Source organism: Triticum dicoccoides, chromosome 2B (assembly GCF_002162155.2).
Source record: "Triticum dicoccoides isolate Atlit2015 ecotype Zavitan chromosome 2B, WEW_v2.0, whole genome shotgun sequence".
NCBI lineage: Eukaryota > Viridiplantae > Streptophyta > Magnoliopsida > Poales > Poaceae > Triticum > Triticum dicoccoides.
Window position 1 is genome coordinate 605,088,844 of NC_041383.1, and position 17,830 is coordinate 605,106,673.

General features: G+C 49.3%; 1 protein-coding gene across 1 annotated transcript; it reads left to right on the forward strand.

The window, feature by feature from the left end:
• The first annotated feature begins 274 nt into the window (after positions 1-274).
• On the forward strand, positions 275-1,462 carry LOC119361046. Its single transcript, XM_037626433.1, has one exon. The coding sequence runs from the start codon at positions 275-277 to the stop codon at positions 1,460-1,462; it is 1,188 nt and encodes a 395-aa protein (XP_037482330.1).
• The last annotated feature ends 16,368 nt before the right edge of the window (positions 1,463-17,830 follow it).

The following is a 17,830-nucleotide window of genomic DNA, read 5'->3' on the forward strand; positions in this document are numbered from 1 at the left end:
AAATTCACACCTGATAATGGAGTACTACCACGGTTCCTTCGGCCAGCAAACTTGCACACCATTGCTCCAGTTACACTCCATTGCCCAATAGCAGCAACGGCGGCGGATGTGATAAGCCTCCTTGGCAGCAGGCCACGCGGTTCACCTCCACCCACTCCGGCGCCGATAACAGGTAACCCGTCTGTCATGCACCTGCCGCTGCAGCCTTCCTTTTGCTGAAGCTGTCGGGCGAGCAGGGACCTGGTTCTTCTTTGCAGGATCGGACGACGGACCGATGTCGGAGACGCAACCACCCTCGCCATCGTCGTGGTCGGCCATCCCGCTGGACCTGGCTGGGCTGGTGCTCTGGCTCCTCCCCGCGTGCGCCGACCGCGCCCGCTTCGCCGCGGTATGCCCGCAGTGGCGCACCGCCGCGCTGCACCACCGTGTGCTCCCGGTGCTGCCGCTGCTCGCGCTCCCGGACGGCACCTTCTACAGCCTCCCTTACAGCAAGCGGTTCTGCTTCCCAGGCTGCGGCTTCGCGGGGTACAACAGCGCCTGCGGCCGCTGGCTCGCTTTCCTACGCGACGACGGATGCTTCCTCGTGGATCCATTCACCGGCGCCACCGTGACGCTCCCTGCACTCTCTCACGTCCGGCTCCGTCCACAGCATGCGGATCTGAAGCACATACCAGAGCACGAGCGTCACACCCGCGGCACATGGCTGCTTATCAGAAACGTGGACACTCTCCTGCTGAGTAAGCTGATACTGTGCTCGCCGAACCTCGCCGCTGCATTTGTCTCCCATGAAATGCTTGGCCAAATCCTGCTGTGCCGGCCAGGGGCTACCTCGTGGTCGGTACGCGCGTACGATGAGTGCAAGGATTACAAAGATATGGCGTTCTACCAGGGCAAGCTCTACGCCATTGACTACGGCGAGGACCTCTTCATGGTAAACATCGGCCAGGACGAGAGCACCGGCGACCCGCAGATTTCTCGGATCGGACGGATCATCAATGGCAGTCCATGTGATTTGGATTGGACGCCAAGCAACAGAACCATCAAGATCAAGGTTTACCTGGTCGAATCATGTGGCAAGCTGCTAATGGTACGCAGGAAGATCTGGTGCAGGCTGGTGCTGGACCATGTTTTGGCTGGAGAGAGCGAGTTCGAGGTGTTCGAGGCTGACTTCAAGCGCTCACGGTGGATCAGTGTGACGACCTTGGGAGAGGACCAGGTGGTTTTTGTTGGGCGAAGCTGCTCCCTGGCCGTTCCCGTGTCTCAGTACGGGATGAAGGGAGATCGGATCTTTTTCTTGGACGATGATGAATATTACAAGGGCTATAGCCACAAGAACGACGACACTTCCATCAGTGTCTACGACATGATAGACGGTGAGGTTTCATCCCCTCTGCCGATGGTCTCATGGAAACGTGACACAGATAGAAACAAAATGCATCACACGACATGGCTACTTCCGTGAGACTGAACCTTGACTGAAGTTGTGTTGCTTTGCAAGGCGTCAGTATCTATCTGGCGTTGCTATGGTGTGTTGAAATGTGCTATGCGTGTTCAACTCAAGTTAAATTGCACAAGTATCTGCACCTATATATGTATGGGCTTTATCATGGACATCAATTGTAGTGGTGGTGAAACTTCAGGTGCGTTATTTAGCACTGTTTTCCGATTCTGAAAACGGAGTCAAACTTCGAGGTAGGATTTTGTTTGGTTTGAATCCTCCATCTCAATACGCTAGTGCAGAATGGTGCTATTAAGACACTATCACACACGCTAGACAAAAATGTGATGTTATCGCACACGCTTCAGCAAAAAGATGTGTTTGATGTCGCAATATCACACACAGTTGTGAAAATGCAACCATGTGTGATGCCTTGCACACAATTGTCGCAAAACAAATGTTGTGCAGTGTGTCCTATCATCGATCACGATTATAAAACCGCAAACATGTGATGCATTGCACATGGTTTTTTACTGAAAATGTGTGTGCGACGTGACCTATCATACCAACCGGTTTTCAAAATGCAACCGTGTGTGATGCCTTGCACACGGGCTTTTGGAAAAAAATGTGTGTGATGTAGCCTATCATGCCACACTGTTTCAGAAATGGAACAGTGTGTGATACATTGCACATGTTTTTTGCAAAATTGTGTGTGTGGTGTACCCTATCATTGCACAATTTTTTTAAAAACAACAACCTTGTTTTTAAAAAGTAACTGTGTGCGACACATAGCACATGGGCTTTTCAAAAAATGTGTGTTCTCTAGTCTTCTATGGCACACAATTTGAAAAATGCAATCATGGGTGATGTCTTGCATTACCTTTTTTTTCAAGAAAAATGGTTTTTGTGATAGGTTTGAAGTCGAATTGACATTTACTTCATCATTTGACCTTGAATTTTTTTCCTGCACTCAACCTACAACGAATCATCAGTCGTGTTCAATCTCAACGTTCTTCAGGGTTCATTTGCTATATTTAAGTCATTAAGTGCATTTTAGGTGTTTAATGGATATAATTCAAAATTACGAGTACATGAAATAGTGCACAAAAATGTAAAAAATATATATCATATTTAGGGTCTTGTGTATATTTGTATGCCTTATACAAAAAATGAGAGAAATTTCAAAGATCTTTGTGGCAAGGCTCAACCACAAACATTGAGTTTAATTGTTTTTTATATTCTTAGAAAGTAAATGAAGTCTGAAAAACACGAACCTTGGTATGGTGTCATGATATGACCTTATTATGCCGTAGTATAAAATTGAGAAGATTTCACAAAAGTTGCCATGTACACTCCTTAGAGACGGATACATCTTTTGAGGAAAACTCTTGGTTACAACATACAATCAATGAAGTTCAAATTTGGCATTCTTTGGGGTTCATTTGCTATTTTTAAGTCATTGTGTGCATGTCTAGGACTTTAATGGATATAATTCTAATTTGAACTACAAATACATGAATTAGTTCATAAAAATGGTTTAAAAATATCATATTTGGGTCTTGAGTATATTTGTATGTCTTTATACAAGCAATGACTAGAAGAAAAGACCTCTATGGCAAGAGTCAGCTACAAACATGGAGTCTATCGGTTTTTATAATTCTAGAAATTGCCAAAGAAGTCTGAAAAACATAAAATTTGGCATGGTATCATGGTATGACCTCAATGTTGTGGTAAAAAGTTGACAAGGTTTGAAAAAACTTAGTATCTACACTGCTCAAAATCCGGACCATCTCTGAGCAAGAATCATTGTTTCGAGAGTAAACGCATCAACTTTGAAGAAGAACTGGCAATTCCCTCATTGTTTGGTATTGAAACTTTTTCTACACTCAACATAAACATGGCATACTCCATGTTCAAATTTGGCATTTATCGGGGCTCATTTTCTATATTTTAGTCATTTAGTGTATTTCTAAATTTTTAATGTATATAATTCAAATTTAAAATATGAGAAGATGAAATGGTGCACAAAAATGGTTTAAGAAAAAAACATATTTAGGGTCTTTATTATATTTGCATGCCTTATACAGACATGAAAAGAAATTGCAAAGATCTCCGTGGCAAGAGTAAACTACGTAAACATGGAGTTCCATGTTAACATGGAGTTTACTTGTTTTTAAATTCTAGAAAATGTTAATGAAGTCTGAAAAGCAAGAAACTTGGCGTGGTGTCATGATATAACCTAGTATGTTTTTGTAATTGTGTTAGAATGTTTCACAAAAGTAGGCATGTACATTGCTTAGAAACCATACCATATCTAAGGAATAATCATGGTTTCCTGGCAAAAGGGCATGTAGCCTAGTGGTTGCATCAACCTTAGTAGCACCCCGGGTCCTGGATTTGACTCCGGTGGGAGCGGATTTAAATAGGTCTTGGCAAAATTTCCAATAAAGTACTGTAAGCTTTTGTTCTACAGTAAATAGTAAAATAGGTCATGGTTTCGAGAATGAATGCATCATCTTTGAAGGGAATTGACATTTCCTTCATAATTTCACCTTGAAATTTTGTCTACACTCGACATAAAACGTGGCATACTCCATGTTCAAATTTGGCATTTTGGGGGTTAATTTGCTATTTGATTTCATTAAGTACATTTCTAGGCATTTAACGGATACAATTCAAATTTGAGCTAAAAGTACATGAAACAGTGCACAAAAATGGTTTTTTTCAATCATATTTAGGGTCTTGTGTATATTTGTATGTATTATACAAGACATTAATAGAAATTTCAATCATCTCTGTGGCAAGATTCAATCACAAACAGGAAGTTTATTGGTTTTTTAATTCCAGAAATTGTAAATATGATGTCCGAAAAACATGAAACTTGACATGGTGTCATGATGACATATGCTTGATGTTAAATTTTGGGAAGGTTTCACAAAAGTTGACATGTACATTGCTTAGAAAGTGAACCATTCCAAGGAAGAATCGTGGTCCTGAGAGGGAATGTGTCAGGTTTGAAGGTGAATTGACCTTAGCTTCATCGTTTGACCTTGAAACTTTTTCTACACTCCACATACACAATATGTCGGTGGAAATGACACCTATGGGATCAAAACGGATCCCTACTACGGTTGTGGGGTGCGGGGTTGAGAGGAGAGCAGGATCGGGGGCCAATTCAGAGCACACGAGTCATTTACCCAGGTTCGGGCCGCGACGTGCGTAATACCCTACTCCTGCTTAGTGTATCTATTTGATTGTTCTTCCTATTCTTGAGCTAGCTACAATGAGTGTAACTTGTCCAAAGGTCCGAATCCTTCTCCTGGATGCCTTGGGCCTCCTTTTATAGGCAAGGGGATCGCCACAGTGAAACACAGGAGGTGGCATCGGGGTATTGTGGTTAAGCCTACCGTTAACCATATGGGACAAGGTGCATTAAATGCGATTCCCTGTCCCGTCCGTCGCCTCTCCACCCTGCTTCGACACGCGTCGAAGCCAGCGGGGCGTGTGGTGCCATGTAGGCTGGTAGGCAGCTGAGGTGGCGCCATGTAGGCTGATAGGCAGCTGAGGTGGCGCGGTGGAGAAGTCTTCACAAAGATTTGCATGCCACCACGTAGGCGTTGCTGATTTGGCCTAGAAGCCTCCTGTTGACACGCAGGTGCCTGCCTAGCTGGTGGGCTGGCAGCTACATGGGGAGTGGTGGCGAGACCGTGGCAGGCGCCGGCCTGACCATAGATGTCACAGACGTCCTCGGCAAGGGCCTTGCCGGGGTCCCGACAAGGGTCATGCCGCGGCGTTGTAGTCATCCCCGGCAAGGATGTTGCCGGAGGTCTTGTGTGCTTCCTTGGCAAGGATCTTGCCAAGGTTCGTCACCTTCTATTCCTCCTCTGACTTGGAGTGTATCTTGTCTTCACAAAGATCTGCATGCCACCACAGAAGTGCCTCCTGAGCCCTGGTCCCAATGAAGCTGGGAACCTTGGGCTCAAGGGTGACGCGTTCCGCTGGCGTGGGGCTGGGCAAGTTGCCCCTGCAAGACCCTTGTCAGGGCCGCGGAAGCTGCACTAGCAAGGCTCTTGCCGGGGAGAACCACCTTGTCCTCTTGGTATTCTTGTCTTGGCGTTGTGTTGGCTGTTCTGCGGCTCCGGCCCTTCCCCTTGCCCTGCTTGGCGTGGTCGTGGCCGCGCGGCTCTGACTGCCCGTGCAGTTAGTAAGGGGTATAAAGTAGTGCCCCTACTTTAGTACACCGACAGGAGCCCCCGAGCCTGGGCCACACATAAGCGCGGTGCGTTTGTTGGGCTAGGCCCAAAAACAATGCGCGGGCAGGCGGGGCGATTTTTACCGTAGTAACTTTTCGCCCGCTGCGCTTCCCCATGACTCGCGTTGAATGCATGATGTGGGGGTTACGCGCGCGGGTGATCGAAGCATGCTGGCGTCATTCACGGCAAAGAGTAAAGAGGCGGCTAGCATGTCTCTTTGAGACCGCAGAGCTGCTGCTCATTTACTCTCCGTACTTGGGAACCGTCGCTCCACGCGTCCCATTACGCCCGTCCCTCGCGCCACGTACGCCGCATGCACGGCGCGGGGCGAGTGACAGGCGCGCTGAACACGGGGATACATGCGCGCATGGGTCGATTCTCACGCGCCTTTAATTGGGTGGGGAGGGCGGTCGACGGCTTCGCCCGTTGTCACCCCAATGAGCCGGATTGGCTGAAAGGGGCGGCCGAGCCCCGTCCCCGTTGTCGGTGTCAAAACCGGCGGACCTCGGGTAGGGGGTCCCAAGCAGTGCATCTTAGAATCAATGGTATCATGAACACGGGATTTTACCCAGCTTTGGGCTCTCTTGATGAGATAATACCCTACATGCTGCTTGATTGACTATAATGAATATAGGGGTTACAAGAGTTGATCTACCTCGAGATCATATGTTATAGTCTAAACCCTAGAGGTATGAGGAATAATGTCATAATGATCTATCGACTAGGCCTAGCCTCGGTTTATATAATGCACCATAGGCCTAGGGTAACAAGAGTCCTAGCTGAATACGCCGGTGGGGGAGGAGTCCTTGTCTTCACCACCAAGTCTTGTGGAATATTCCTTGTATGCGGCAACTGTCCGAACTGGCCCATGAGTATACGGCCATGGGGGTCCTCGGCCCAATCTAACTGATCGGGGGACGACGTGGTGAGTACGCCCTAGTACAGGACACCGTTAGTAGCCCCCTGAACCGGTCTTCAAGTTGGGGATGCTCCTCGATTCTTCCGAACTGTTCTTCATCTTTGGCCGTCGGTCTTGAAAACTGGTTCAACAAATCTTCTCATCTTCGATCTTGAGGATCGTGAAGTAAATCTGAAGAGTATATATGCCGGGTATCCAAGGAGCCCCTTTAAGTTTCCGGCCTTTATCAATGCCTTGTTATTATTATGCCACACCTCAGATCTGAAGTTATTCCTGGGCGGCAGTGTCCTCTTGCGTCCGAGCTCCAACGCCGGATTGCATTCGAGGTATCTTTTGCAGCCAAGCACCAACACTGGACTGCTTCCGAGCTCCAACACCGGAATGTATCCAAGCTCTAACGCCGGACTGTGTCCAAGCTCCAACGCCGGACTATATCCAAGATGTCATAGATCATCTGGTTTCAAAAAGTTGAAGGAGTTTAGCCGAGCTTAATGATGGAAATGCCCTCTATGGAGCCAGCCACTGGCGCTCGAGCTTAATGCCGGACTGCTTCCGAGGTGGTGCACCACCCCTGACTGTGGGCTGATTTTTTGATTGGTGCGATTTATTCTCTGCTGAGATATATAGCCAGTAGCCCTCAAGGTATGTGCGTCGGTCTAAAATCTGAGATGCACCTGAAGGAAAACATGAAACCGCTGATCCTAGTTGCCGCTGAGACTCAGGTCGATGCACGAAATCGGCCCGAGGATCAATTCCTAGCTCGGCAGCATACATAGGAATAGAAGCATGGTGTGCAAAGTCTTCGAGACTCAGATTGGGTGCGGCCGACCATCCCGAGGATAATAATCTCCTCAAAAACTATAATGCACTTTAAATTTTCTGCATTGGATTGTCAATGCAGTAGCCCCCGAGACACTGGTCGGGTGGCGCCACTAGATCAGGGAATCGATGTACCCCTTTAATATTTGTAAATAATAAGCACGAAGCCCAGTAGACCCCGAGCCTTAATGTGGGCACGGGTGGCCAAATTAAGGATCGATATCCAAAGTAAAGTCACAAATTATGTGTAATGATTCTATGTATCCAAGTACTTTGCATCATCAATGCTCGCATCCGCATTGTACAAAACTTTGTCGATCGGCCATCGGCTTCAACCTCCTCGACCAGTAGCCAGGGATTGTTTGTCTTTGTCCCACTTTATAAAACCTTTATGAGGGCAAAGATTTGTGGCAAACAAGGCAATCCGGCCATACGGTTTTATAAACAAAGGTACGCAGAGAGACATGTTATATTAATGTTTAACATAACAAACATCGTCCAAAGAAAATAGTCCCACTATCGGTTCCTTTCTTTGGGTTGTCATGCTAAGCATGATCATGAAACCTCAGCTCTGATCAATGTGCGAGGAAAATACTGAGGATTTTATTTTGGGAAAAGCTTCCAAACTCTGTGGTCTAGAGGAACCCAAATTTTCACTTCCGTTGTGACCGTTTATATTCTGAAAGTGGCCCATCGTCGGCTTCTACCCCCTTGTAGATGCTACGCAGGGTGTTTCTGAAATAACAAAACAACCCTTAGCCGACATCTCGGTGCCCGAAGGCGGCTGTGTTGGCGGAAACAAGGCAATCAGATATACGGGCTTTATAACTTTCACTTAGTCATAGGAGCTTAAAGTTGGGAGGCCAGCAAGTAGCCCCCCGCTTAGTGTTCGCTGACAGCCGAGGTCAGGCCGCAATCACTTAGGCCAATGTTATGAACGGCCCGTCATTTAATATAGTCATCAGACCGCTGACCAGTTTATGCTTATTGTGATAGTTAGTTTCCGGCTTTCCCCACTGCGGTGCTTAACCATGCGAGCTGGAAGCACAATCGCAGTGGTTCTCCCTTTGCACACCTAGCCGAACAAAGAGGCACATAGGAGGCAAGCGCAGGAGCCGGGCAACCCAACTATTGACCGAAGACACAATTCGAAACTGATGCATATATAGCAATATCCGAGAATTTTTTGCCGAATCTCTAAAGGTGTCCGGCGGTGCACTGCGAGACTTATGCGGAAAACACACAAATAGTTGAAAAGTGCCATAGGATTGGAAAACTACAAAACGTCAGTAAAAACTCGACGTCCGAACTTGATTAATTGTTTGGTGCCAATCAGAAAATTGGTCTTAAAGAAAAAATTGTGCTTTTGTCGTGCTTTCACATGACACATCCTATCTCAAGACTTCAAGCGGGTCAGCCTACGGCTTCAACCTCCTATCCCGAAGGTGGATGAGAGGGAAATCGGGCTATTGACCACACACTTGCGTCGAAAAAAGGAGTGATAGAAAAAAAACTTTGTAACGACTAGGAAGAAGAACACTTATTATAAAACAGCTCATATAAATTTAAGAGCCCCCAATTGACTTGGGTAAAAAGAATTTTATGTATAATGATTGTATGTACCAAAGTACTTATATCATATATGTGTTCACCCGAACTTTATATGCATCTTAACCGACCGTCGGCTTCTCCCTCTTCGGTCTAGGACCGAAAAGTGTTATGTACTCCACCTGTCAAGAGTATCGACGGTGTTTCCGATAACCAGGCAATCAGGCCATAAGGCTGTAACCGACAAAGCGCGCTCAGGGAACTTATGCTATATTACTAACAAAGTGTAAGAAGCATCTTCAAATAAAATAGTACCCCCACTGATACCTTTCTTCGGTGCTCATTGTCATTATGAGACTTGTGCCATAGATTTTTTGTACTCATGAGTTCCTTTGTGTGCCAACCATTGTTGAAAACAGTAAGAGCGCTAGCTTTCGGCTTCACCCAGTCTGAGGTCCGGCTCGGATGAACCGATCTTGACAATCGCAGAGGTGCTCCCTTTACTCCCTAGCCGAACAATCAGGAACGTAGGGGTAAGCACAGGAGCCAGGCAACCCAGCTTGCAAGTCGCTTAAGTCAACATGGTGCATATTGTTGCGTAATACACGAATAAGGAACGAAGCCGTACAAGTATAATCATATGCAAGAGGAAAAGCTCCATCAAGGGAGCCCCCAAATAAACGGGGTATTTGAATATGTGTGTCACAAACAAAGTTTGGACAGGAAAGTTTTTCACAAGCAACTTTTTGCCAAAAAAGTATAATGCTTGTTCAAACCGAACAAAATTTAAGACTGAAAGTTTTTGAGCATGAAAGCAACTTAGCTGGTTGATATGTTCGGCATTGATGATGCAGTCCAAGCTTGATGTGGGACAGGGTTCCAGCCCCCAGGCTGGTCCCAAGGTGGCCGAGCAGAGAATCCGGCACTCCGAGAAGATGAAGCCCCCAGTCCAGCCGCGATAATGGAGCAGGTCGGCGCGCCAAGGCAACAACACGGCTCAGTCTGAGTCGATTGGCTGCACAGGTAAAATAGTTCAAACCAAAGGTAATGACAAATAAAGATAATGATGTATAAAAAAATTCTTCTACTTTTTTAATACAAGTGAAGTAAATAATGAAAGAGATATGGCCTGAGCATCGAGGTCAGTGTCGATGCACGGCGTCGGCGTGACGCAATGAGGGCATGACAAAGCCCGAATTCACAGGTCGGTCCGAGTTTCGGATACGGTGTTCGCCAAACTATGCACGGAAACGGACCGAACCACCTCGCAATCGTCATTAATGCGCCCACCATTTGATAGACCTATGTATAGATGATGGAACAAAGCAGAGTAATAATTCCTTGGGAAGAATAAACCCGAACAAGCAAGAATTGCTGGGATTAATAGCACCTGGTTTATTTGTTGTAGCAGTTTGAAGAAAGGTTACTCCCAAAATTGGGACTCGATCCGCACACCCATTGCTTGATGGGTGATGAAGCGATGGCACGGCGATCCTGGCAAAGGTTGGCTCGCCACGGCGAAGCCCGTGGTCCAGCTAATGTGATGAAGCTGGTCGGCTGGTGACGCCGAAGTCTCTGAAGTAAGTTGATGAAGAGATGGCGAAGTACTCGGTCTAGCCGAGGTGACAGAGCAGGTCGATAAAGAGATGTTGCAGCTGTAATGTCAGCCGGGGTGTTGAAGTAGTTCGGCGTGATGGACATCGGCTTGAAGAAGCAATAGTGCGGCTATGCCGAGGCAGGTCGTAACTTGTGATGCGGTCAATGCTGGCTTGAAGAAGTGACCGTGCGGCGATGCCGGTGTGCCCGCTCCGTGTAATCCGTGGGGCGGAAATGTTGGTGATGATTTATCCTTCACGGTGCCGAACTATTATTCGGCTGGCCGAGATGATGATCCGAAGAAGTTGAGCTCGGCTCAACAAAGCGACACCATGTCTAATGCAGGCCGGCCGCCGTGGACTGATGTTGTTGAGCTGGTTTGACACCGGCGTGACGGTAAAGTTCGTATTGTAAGAATACTTTTAGTACTAGTGGGATGTGTTTGAGAATAAAACACAATACCCCATACGAAAACGACCTTCAAAAAAGATGTCCGGAATTCCGTTCATAAAGAAGATGAACTCGGGTCGGATTGGTTCTCGCGGAGAAAACAGATCCGAAAAGAGATGCACTAATCGAAAGGTTCCCGGAGTTTGGATGGTCGGATCGAGCTGAATTTTTGGCAGGTGGTAGATATGGGAATTCCGCAGCCGATCAACAGTTGGATCTTCCAAAGGACGAATGAGCTAGATGCTGGACACCCTGCTCCAAACTCGTCCAGATTCTCGTCCAGATTCAACAGGGCTCCGGTATATCGGAGATTGCCGGAGATTCCTCCATCGGAACTCGACGAATTTTTTGCAGGGTTATTGTAGACTTAATTCCGCATAATTCCACCAAAGCAATCGTTTAGGCGACACTCGAGGATGCGGTGGCGGCGCATACGAGTTTGTTGTCTAGAAAAACAGCATGGTCGCCCGAGGGCAATGGTGATGTTGAGCCCTCGAGCTCCATGGATGACTCCTCCATGATCTTGATAGAAGTCGGAGTTGATGGTGATGAAGGCCCTCATCCAAACATGATGATCAGAGGTAGGGCGCAGTCCTCGGTCAAGCCAAGGTGACCAGTCGAGCTGGTGACGAAGAAACCGATGTTGCAGTCGACCTGCAGTCGAGCCATTGATCCTTTCGCCGATCACACAGCGGAACTCTCAATGAAAGCACCAATGTCGGTGTCAAAACCGGCGGATCTCGGGTAGGGGGTCCCAAGCAATGCGTCTTAGAATCAATGGTAACATGAACACGAGATTTTACCCAGCTTCGGGCTCTCTTGATGAGATAATACCCTACATGTTGCTTGATTGACTATAATGAATATAAGGGTTACAAGAGTTGATCTACCTCGAGATCATATGTTGTGTTCTAAACCCTAGAGGTATGATGAATAATGTCATAATGATCTATAGACTAGGCCTAGCCTCGGTTTATATAATGCACCATAGGCCTAGGGTAACAAGAGTCCTAGCCGAATACGCCAGTGGGGGAGGAGTCCTTGTCTTGATCACCAAGTCTTGTGGAATCTTCCTTGTATGCGGCAGCTGTCCGAACTGGCCCATGAGTATACGGCCATGGGGGTCCTCGGCCCAATCTAACTGATCGGGGGACGACGTGGTGAGTACCCTCTAGTCCAGGACACCGTCACCCGTCCCTTTATAAAGAGGGGAATGGGAGGAACGACGCCTCTCACTCCTTCGCTATCTGCCTCTCCCCATCTCTGCTCCTTCCTCTCTTCTGTCATGGCGAGAGGCCACGCTGATGCTTCATCGGTGGCGGTGAGGGTCTCTGCTCGACAACGCGTCGCCCCTTCCCAAGAGCCCATGGCGGCGGAGCCAGCCGTGAGGGGAAGGGGTAGGGGGCGAGGCCGAGGCCACCGCGGTGCTTGGGGAAGAGGAGGACGGGGCGGTGCATCGGCCTCACCTTCGCCAGCGGTCCTTCCCCCAATGGAGGGCCACGTCGGGGACAACCCTTACGAGTTCTTCATTAGGTTGCACCGGCCGGCGCACCGTCGTCTTCGTCTCCTGACTCCGTTTGCTCGAGAGATGGAACTGGACCCGCTGTAGGCGCTGAGGCTCCACATGAGGGGCCGCGGGAACAGCGGCACATGGGCCAACGTCAATTTCCCAGCCCCTCACGTCATGTATCTTTGCCGTGGGTGGAAGACCTTCGCCCGCATCCACAGCCTGACACCGGGGCTCATTATCTACTTCAAGTTGATGGAGAACGGCCTGCTCTCCATCAAGGTCTTTGAAGACCTTGGCACTCTCCTAAAGTGCTGCGTGGAGAGCTCCTCCGACGATGAAGATTCTTCCTCGAGCGAGAGTGACAAGGAGGACAGCGACAGTGACGACGAGGGTAGCAGGCGGCAGGGCGATGGGTCTGACTAGGCGTCGGGCGCGCCACTCCGGGGCGACACCGGTGACCCCATTATCTGTGTCATCGGCTCCTGGAACTTCTCGGGGTCGCCTCCTTGGGCGGCTGGTGTGGGGGGACGGATAAGGCGAAGAAAGCGGGTGGTGGGTCGTCAAGTCGGAGTATGATGGCACTGACGCCTTCATAGCGTATTGACGGACCACTGCCTCATCTTCCAGCTCTTCCTCTGGCGCCATCACCGCCAGCCCTCTCCTAGGTGATCACAAGCATGTTCTCTTGGCGCCTTCTGCTTCTCGTACCTCGCCTAGGCGCTCCTTCTGCCCTTTTCACCTTCTTGTCGCATTTCCTGAGGAGAGGGACAAGAAAGGGATTACGGGCATCTTATCTTTTTTTCAGCTAGTAAGCCTACGAGCCTTAGTTAGAACTAAAACCTGCAATCCCCTTGCTCATGTATACATTCCGTGTGATTTGTACTTATATGGGGCGTATTAATGAAAAAAGGGGTGCTTGTCGGGTCCTTTGTGTGTGTGACCCATGCCCATACCAAGGAATGTGTCCTTGTTATTTTCTATATAAACAAAGTCTCCCGGCAACAGGCCTTGCCACTCCCTTACTTCATTCAGCTGCACTCATGTTTTCGGCGGAGGTAGTGATGAAATAGAGTTAGGCCCTACGCTTGTTTCCTTGTTGCCGCAGCTGCAACCAGATTCTGCCCCAAGAAATAATTTCTTTGGTACAGGAAAAAAAGATCGCGGTAGTCTAGAAGCAAGACGAGGCTTCATATGCCCCTAGTTTTATACGGGAATGCAGGACAGGGAATGAAAAACTTATCTGGATCTGCGGTCCCCCCCGGCAGCGTTAGCTTGTCGGGGTCGGACCGTCATGTCTTCAGCCCCCGGCAACCCAAGCTTGCCGGGGTCGGAGTGCCAGCTTGTTCTCCTCATCTTCGTATGGCTGAGAGGATATGCTCATGTATCCTTCAAACCAAAAAGGATGGAGAGGAACAAAGAGACGCAAACTCGACCTCTAAGCTAGGGGTTAGTCGCTGCTAAGCACTATCAACCCTAATCGAGGAGGAGACTGAACCTAGCATGCATGCTATAATTTAGGGCGTCAGCGCTTCGTTTATTTATGCTCAGGGTCTGCGCCTAGCTTTGTACAGAGGGTTACATGCCTTACAGGCAAGGCTTGTACAAAATGTGGCCTGCTGGGGGGCCCGACAGCCATGCCTTATGGGTAAAACTTGCGAAGATGCTCAATGTTCCAGGAGTTGCTCACTGGGATGACATCTTCGGTCTCCAGGCGGACCGCGCCAGGCCTGGTGACTCATGTTACCCGATAAGGGCCTTCCCACTTTGGCGTCAACTTGTTGGAATTCTTGGCCGATTGAACGTGCCAAAGAACAAGGTCGCCTTCCTCAAAGCTTCGGGCATGAACCTTGCGGCTATGGTAGTGGCGCAAGGCTTGCTGGTAGCGTGCTACTCTCACAGCCGCCCCAAGACGATCTTCCTCAAGGAGCGTTGCATCATGTTGCCACAATCGCTCTTGCTCAAGCTCATCATAAGCGAGCACTCGAGGTGACCCATATATGAGTTCCGTGGGGAGAACTGCTTCTGCCCCGTAGACCAGGGAAAAGGGTGTCTGGCTGGCGGCTCGATTTGGCGTCATTCTGATCGACCAAGGAACCACCGGCAACTCGTCAATCCAGCGCCTTCCACTCTTGCGCAGCCTGTCAAAAGTCTTCGTTCTTAAGCCTCGCAGAACTTCAGCATTTGCTCTCTCTGCTTGGTCGTTGCTTTGTGGGTGTGCCATGGAAGCGAAACAGACCTTTCCACCGAGATCCTTGATGTACTACATGAAGGCGTGGCTTGTGAACTGTGTACCGTTGTCGGTGATGATCCTGTTGGGTACACCAAAACAGCAAACTAGCCCCTTGAAGAACTTGATGGCTGACTGCGCTGTCACCTTCCTCACTGCTTCCACCTCAGGCCACTTTGTGAACTTGTCGATTGCAACATACAAGTACTCAAAGCCCCCGACGACACGAGGGAAAGGGCCCAACATGTCGATCCCCCAGTCCAAAAAGGGCCAGCAGAGAGGGATGGTTTGAAGGGCTTGAGCTGGTTGATGAAGCTTCTTCGAATGGAACTAGCACACTTCACACTTGGTTACTAGTGCCGTCGCATCCTGGAGGGCAGTGGGCCAGAAGAAACCCTACCGGAAAGCCTTGCCGGCAAGGGCCCTCGACCCTATGTGGGAGCCACATATGTCCCCATGTATCTCTGCCAACAGCTCTAGTCCTTCCTCCCGGGGAATGCATTTCAGTTTGACACCGTTTGGCCTTTTTCTGTACAGAACATTGTCAATGAACTGATACAGAGCAGACCGACGGGCCACTCTCTCCACTTCTTCTTGCTCCTCAGGAAGTTCCCCCGTTTGAAGGAATCGAACGGTATGTTGCGCCCATGCCGAAGCCCGAGGCTCGACGACAAGGACTAAAGGCATCTCTTCTGCCATGGGAGCCGCCGTCTCTACGGCCAGGGCTTGACGCCCATTCGATTCGGTGGCCCCACGGCAAGCTCAGTATCCACGACATCATCCTTGCCGGTGGCCCCAGGGGGCTCGGCAGGAAAATACTTGCCGGGGCCTGATTTTCTTCGCTTGTTCTGCCCTGTTGATGGATCAACGGATGGTTGAGTAAGCCGAAGCACAAAGGTACCTGGTTCCACAGGTAGTTTGAAGGCAGCGCGCTTCGACTGGTAGTCGGCGCTCTTATTCTCCACTCGGGGAACGTGCTCCGCTTGTATACCATCAAAACGCTCCTCCAGCTTCCTCACCTCATCCACGTAGGCCTCCATCAACGGACTTTGATAATCCTTATTAACTTGCCTGACGACAAGCTGCGAATCACCTCTGATAATGAGCTTTTTGACTCCGAGGTCTGCTGCGATCCTGAGACTGGCAAGCAATCCCTCGTACTCGATAGTATTGTTCGTTGACATCCCCCTGGGAAAGTGCATCTGGATGACATACTTGAGGTGCTCTCCAGTGGGTGCGACAAGCAGCACACCAGCACCGGTGCCTTGTAGCGAGAAAGCCCCATCAAAGTAGATAACCCAGTTGCGACTTGATTCCTTGCCGGGGAGAGTGGTTTCCTGGACCTCTTCGTCGGGCGTCGAGGTCCATTCCGCAACGAACTCTGCCAAAACTCTGCTCTAGATTGTCGAGGTACTCTCAAACTACAAGCCAAAACTTGACAGCTCCAAGGCCCACTCCACAATCCTCCCCATCGCATCTGGGTTATGCAATATCCGTTGCAACAGGAGGCGGGTGACAACATTGATCCCGTGCGCTTGGAAGTAATGACACAACTTCCTTGAGGCCATAAGGAGGCCGAAGAGCAATTTTTGCACACCAGAAGACCTCGACCTAGCCCCCTGCAAGAGGGAGCTAACAAAGTAAACTGGGTGCTGCATCATCTTCTTCTGCTGCACCACTTCACCTAGTTGTGTGGGTCCTGTCTCGCTGGCATCAGACTCTGCCGGGTGCCCCACCTTGCCGGGATCAAGTCCTACTGGAGGGAGCCCTAGTTCGAGGTCCACCAGGTCCGCCGTCATTTCTGTCTTCTCGTCTACCTCCCTCTGCGCCACTAGTGCGGCACTAACCACCTAATTCGTCGCCGCTAGATACAGCAGCAACGGCTCCTATGGATTAGGCGTAACCAGTATGGGCGTAGAGGAGAGGTATTTCTTCAAATCTTGCAGCGCTGCCTCGGCCTCTGGGGTCCACTCCATTGGGCCTGCCTTTTTCAAAATTTTGAAAAAGGGAAGGGCACGCTCAGCAGACTTGGAGATGAATCTGCTCATGGCGGCAACGCAGCCAGTGAGCCGGCACACACCCTTGATCCGCTTAGGTGCCTCAATCTGCTCGATGGCCTTGATCTTGTCTGGATTCACCTCTATCCCACACTGCGACACAAAGAACCCGAGAAGCTTGCCGGAAGGCACGCCAAAAACACACTTCTCAGGGTTCAACTTGAGGTTGATCTTGCGCAGATTTGTGAATGTTTCCTCCAAATCCTCCACTACTGTTGCCTTGTCCTTGGTTTTGACCACTATATGATCCATATAGGCTTCCATATTTCTATGGAGCTAGGGCTCAAAACCAATTTGGACCGCTCTTGCAAAAGTCGAACCAGCACTCTTCAACCCGAAAGGCATCCGCAAAAAGCAATACGTACCACATGGGGTGATGAACGCTGTCTTCTCTTCATCTTCTTTTGACATGAAGATCTGATAATATCCGGAGTAGGCGTCGAGGAAGGACAGCAAATCACACTCGGCCGTGGAGTCAACAATCTGGTCGATGCGCGGTAACGGGAAGGGGTCTTTCGGACATGCCTTATTGATATCTGTGTAATCAATACATAGCCTCCACTTCCCATTTGCCTTGCGCACCACTACCGGATTGGCCAACTACGTCGTGTGGAGTACCCCCCCCTCACCAAGCCTGTTGCTTCTAGCTTTGTGATCTCTTCCGTGATGAATTCTTGCCTTTCCAGAGCTTGCTTCCTGACCTTCTGCTTGACAGGCCGCACATGAGGACAGACAACAAGGTGGTGCTCAATCACTTCCCTGGGAACGCCGGGGATGTCGGAGGCTTGCCATGAAAACACATCGACATTCACCCGCAGGAAAACGACGAGCTCGCCTTCCTATTTGCTATCAAGGGAGGAGCTTATGGTGAAAGCCCCTCCCGTGTCATCCTCCTTGATGAACACCTTCTTGGTCTCTGGTGGTGCAGCTCTGGACTTCTTGCTCTTGCCGATGGAGCTCTCTGGCACGTACTCCACGAGAGCACAACACTCCAAAGATGTGCGCTTGCCGGG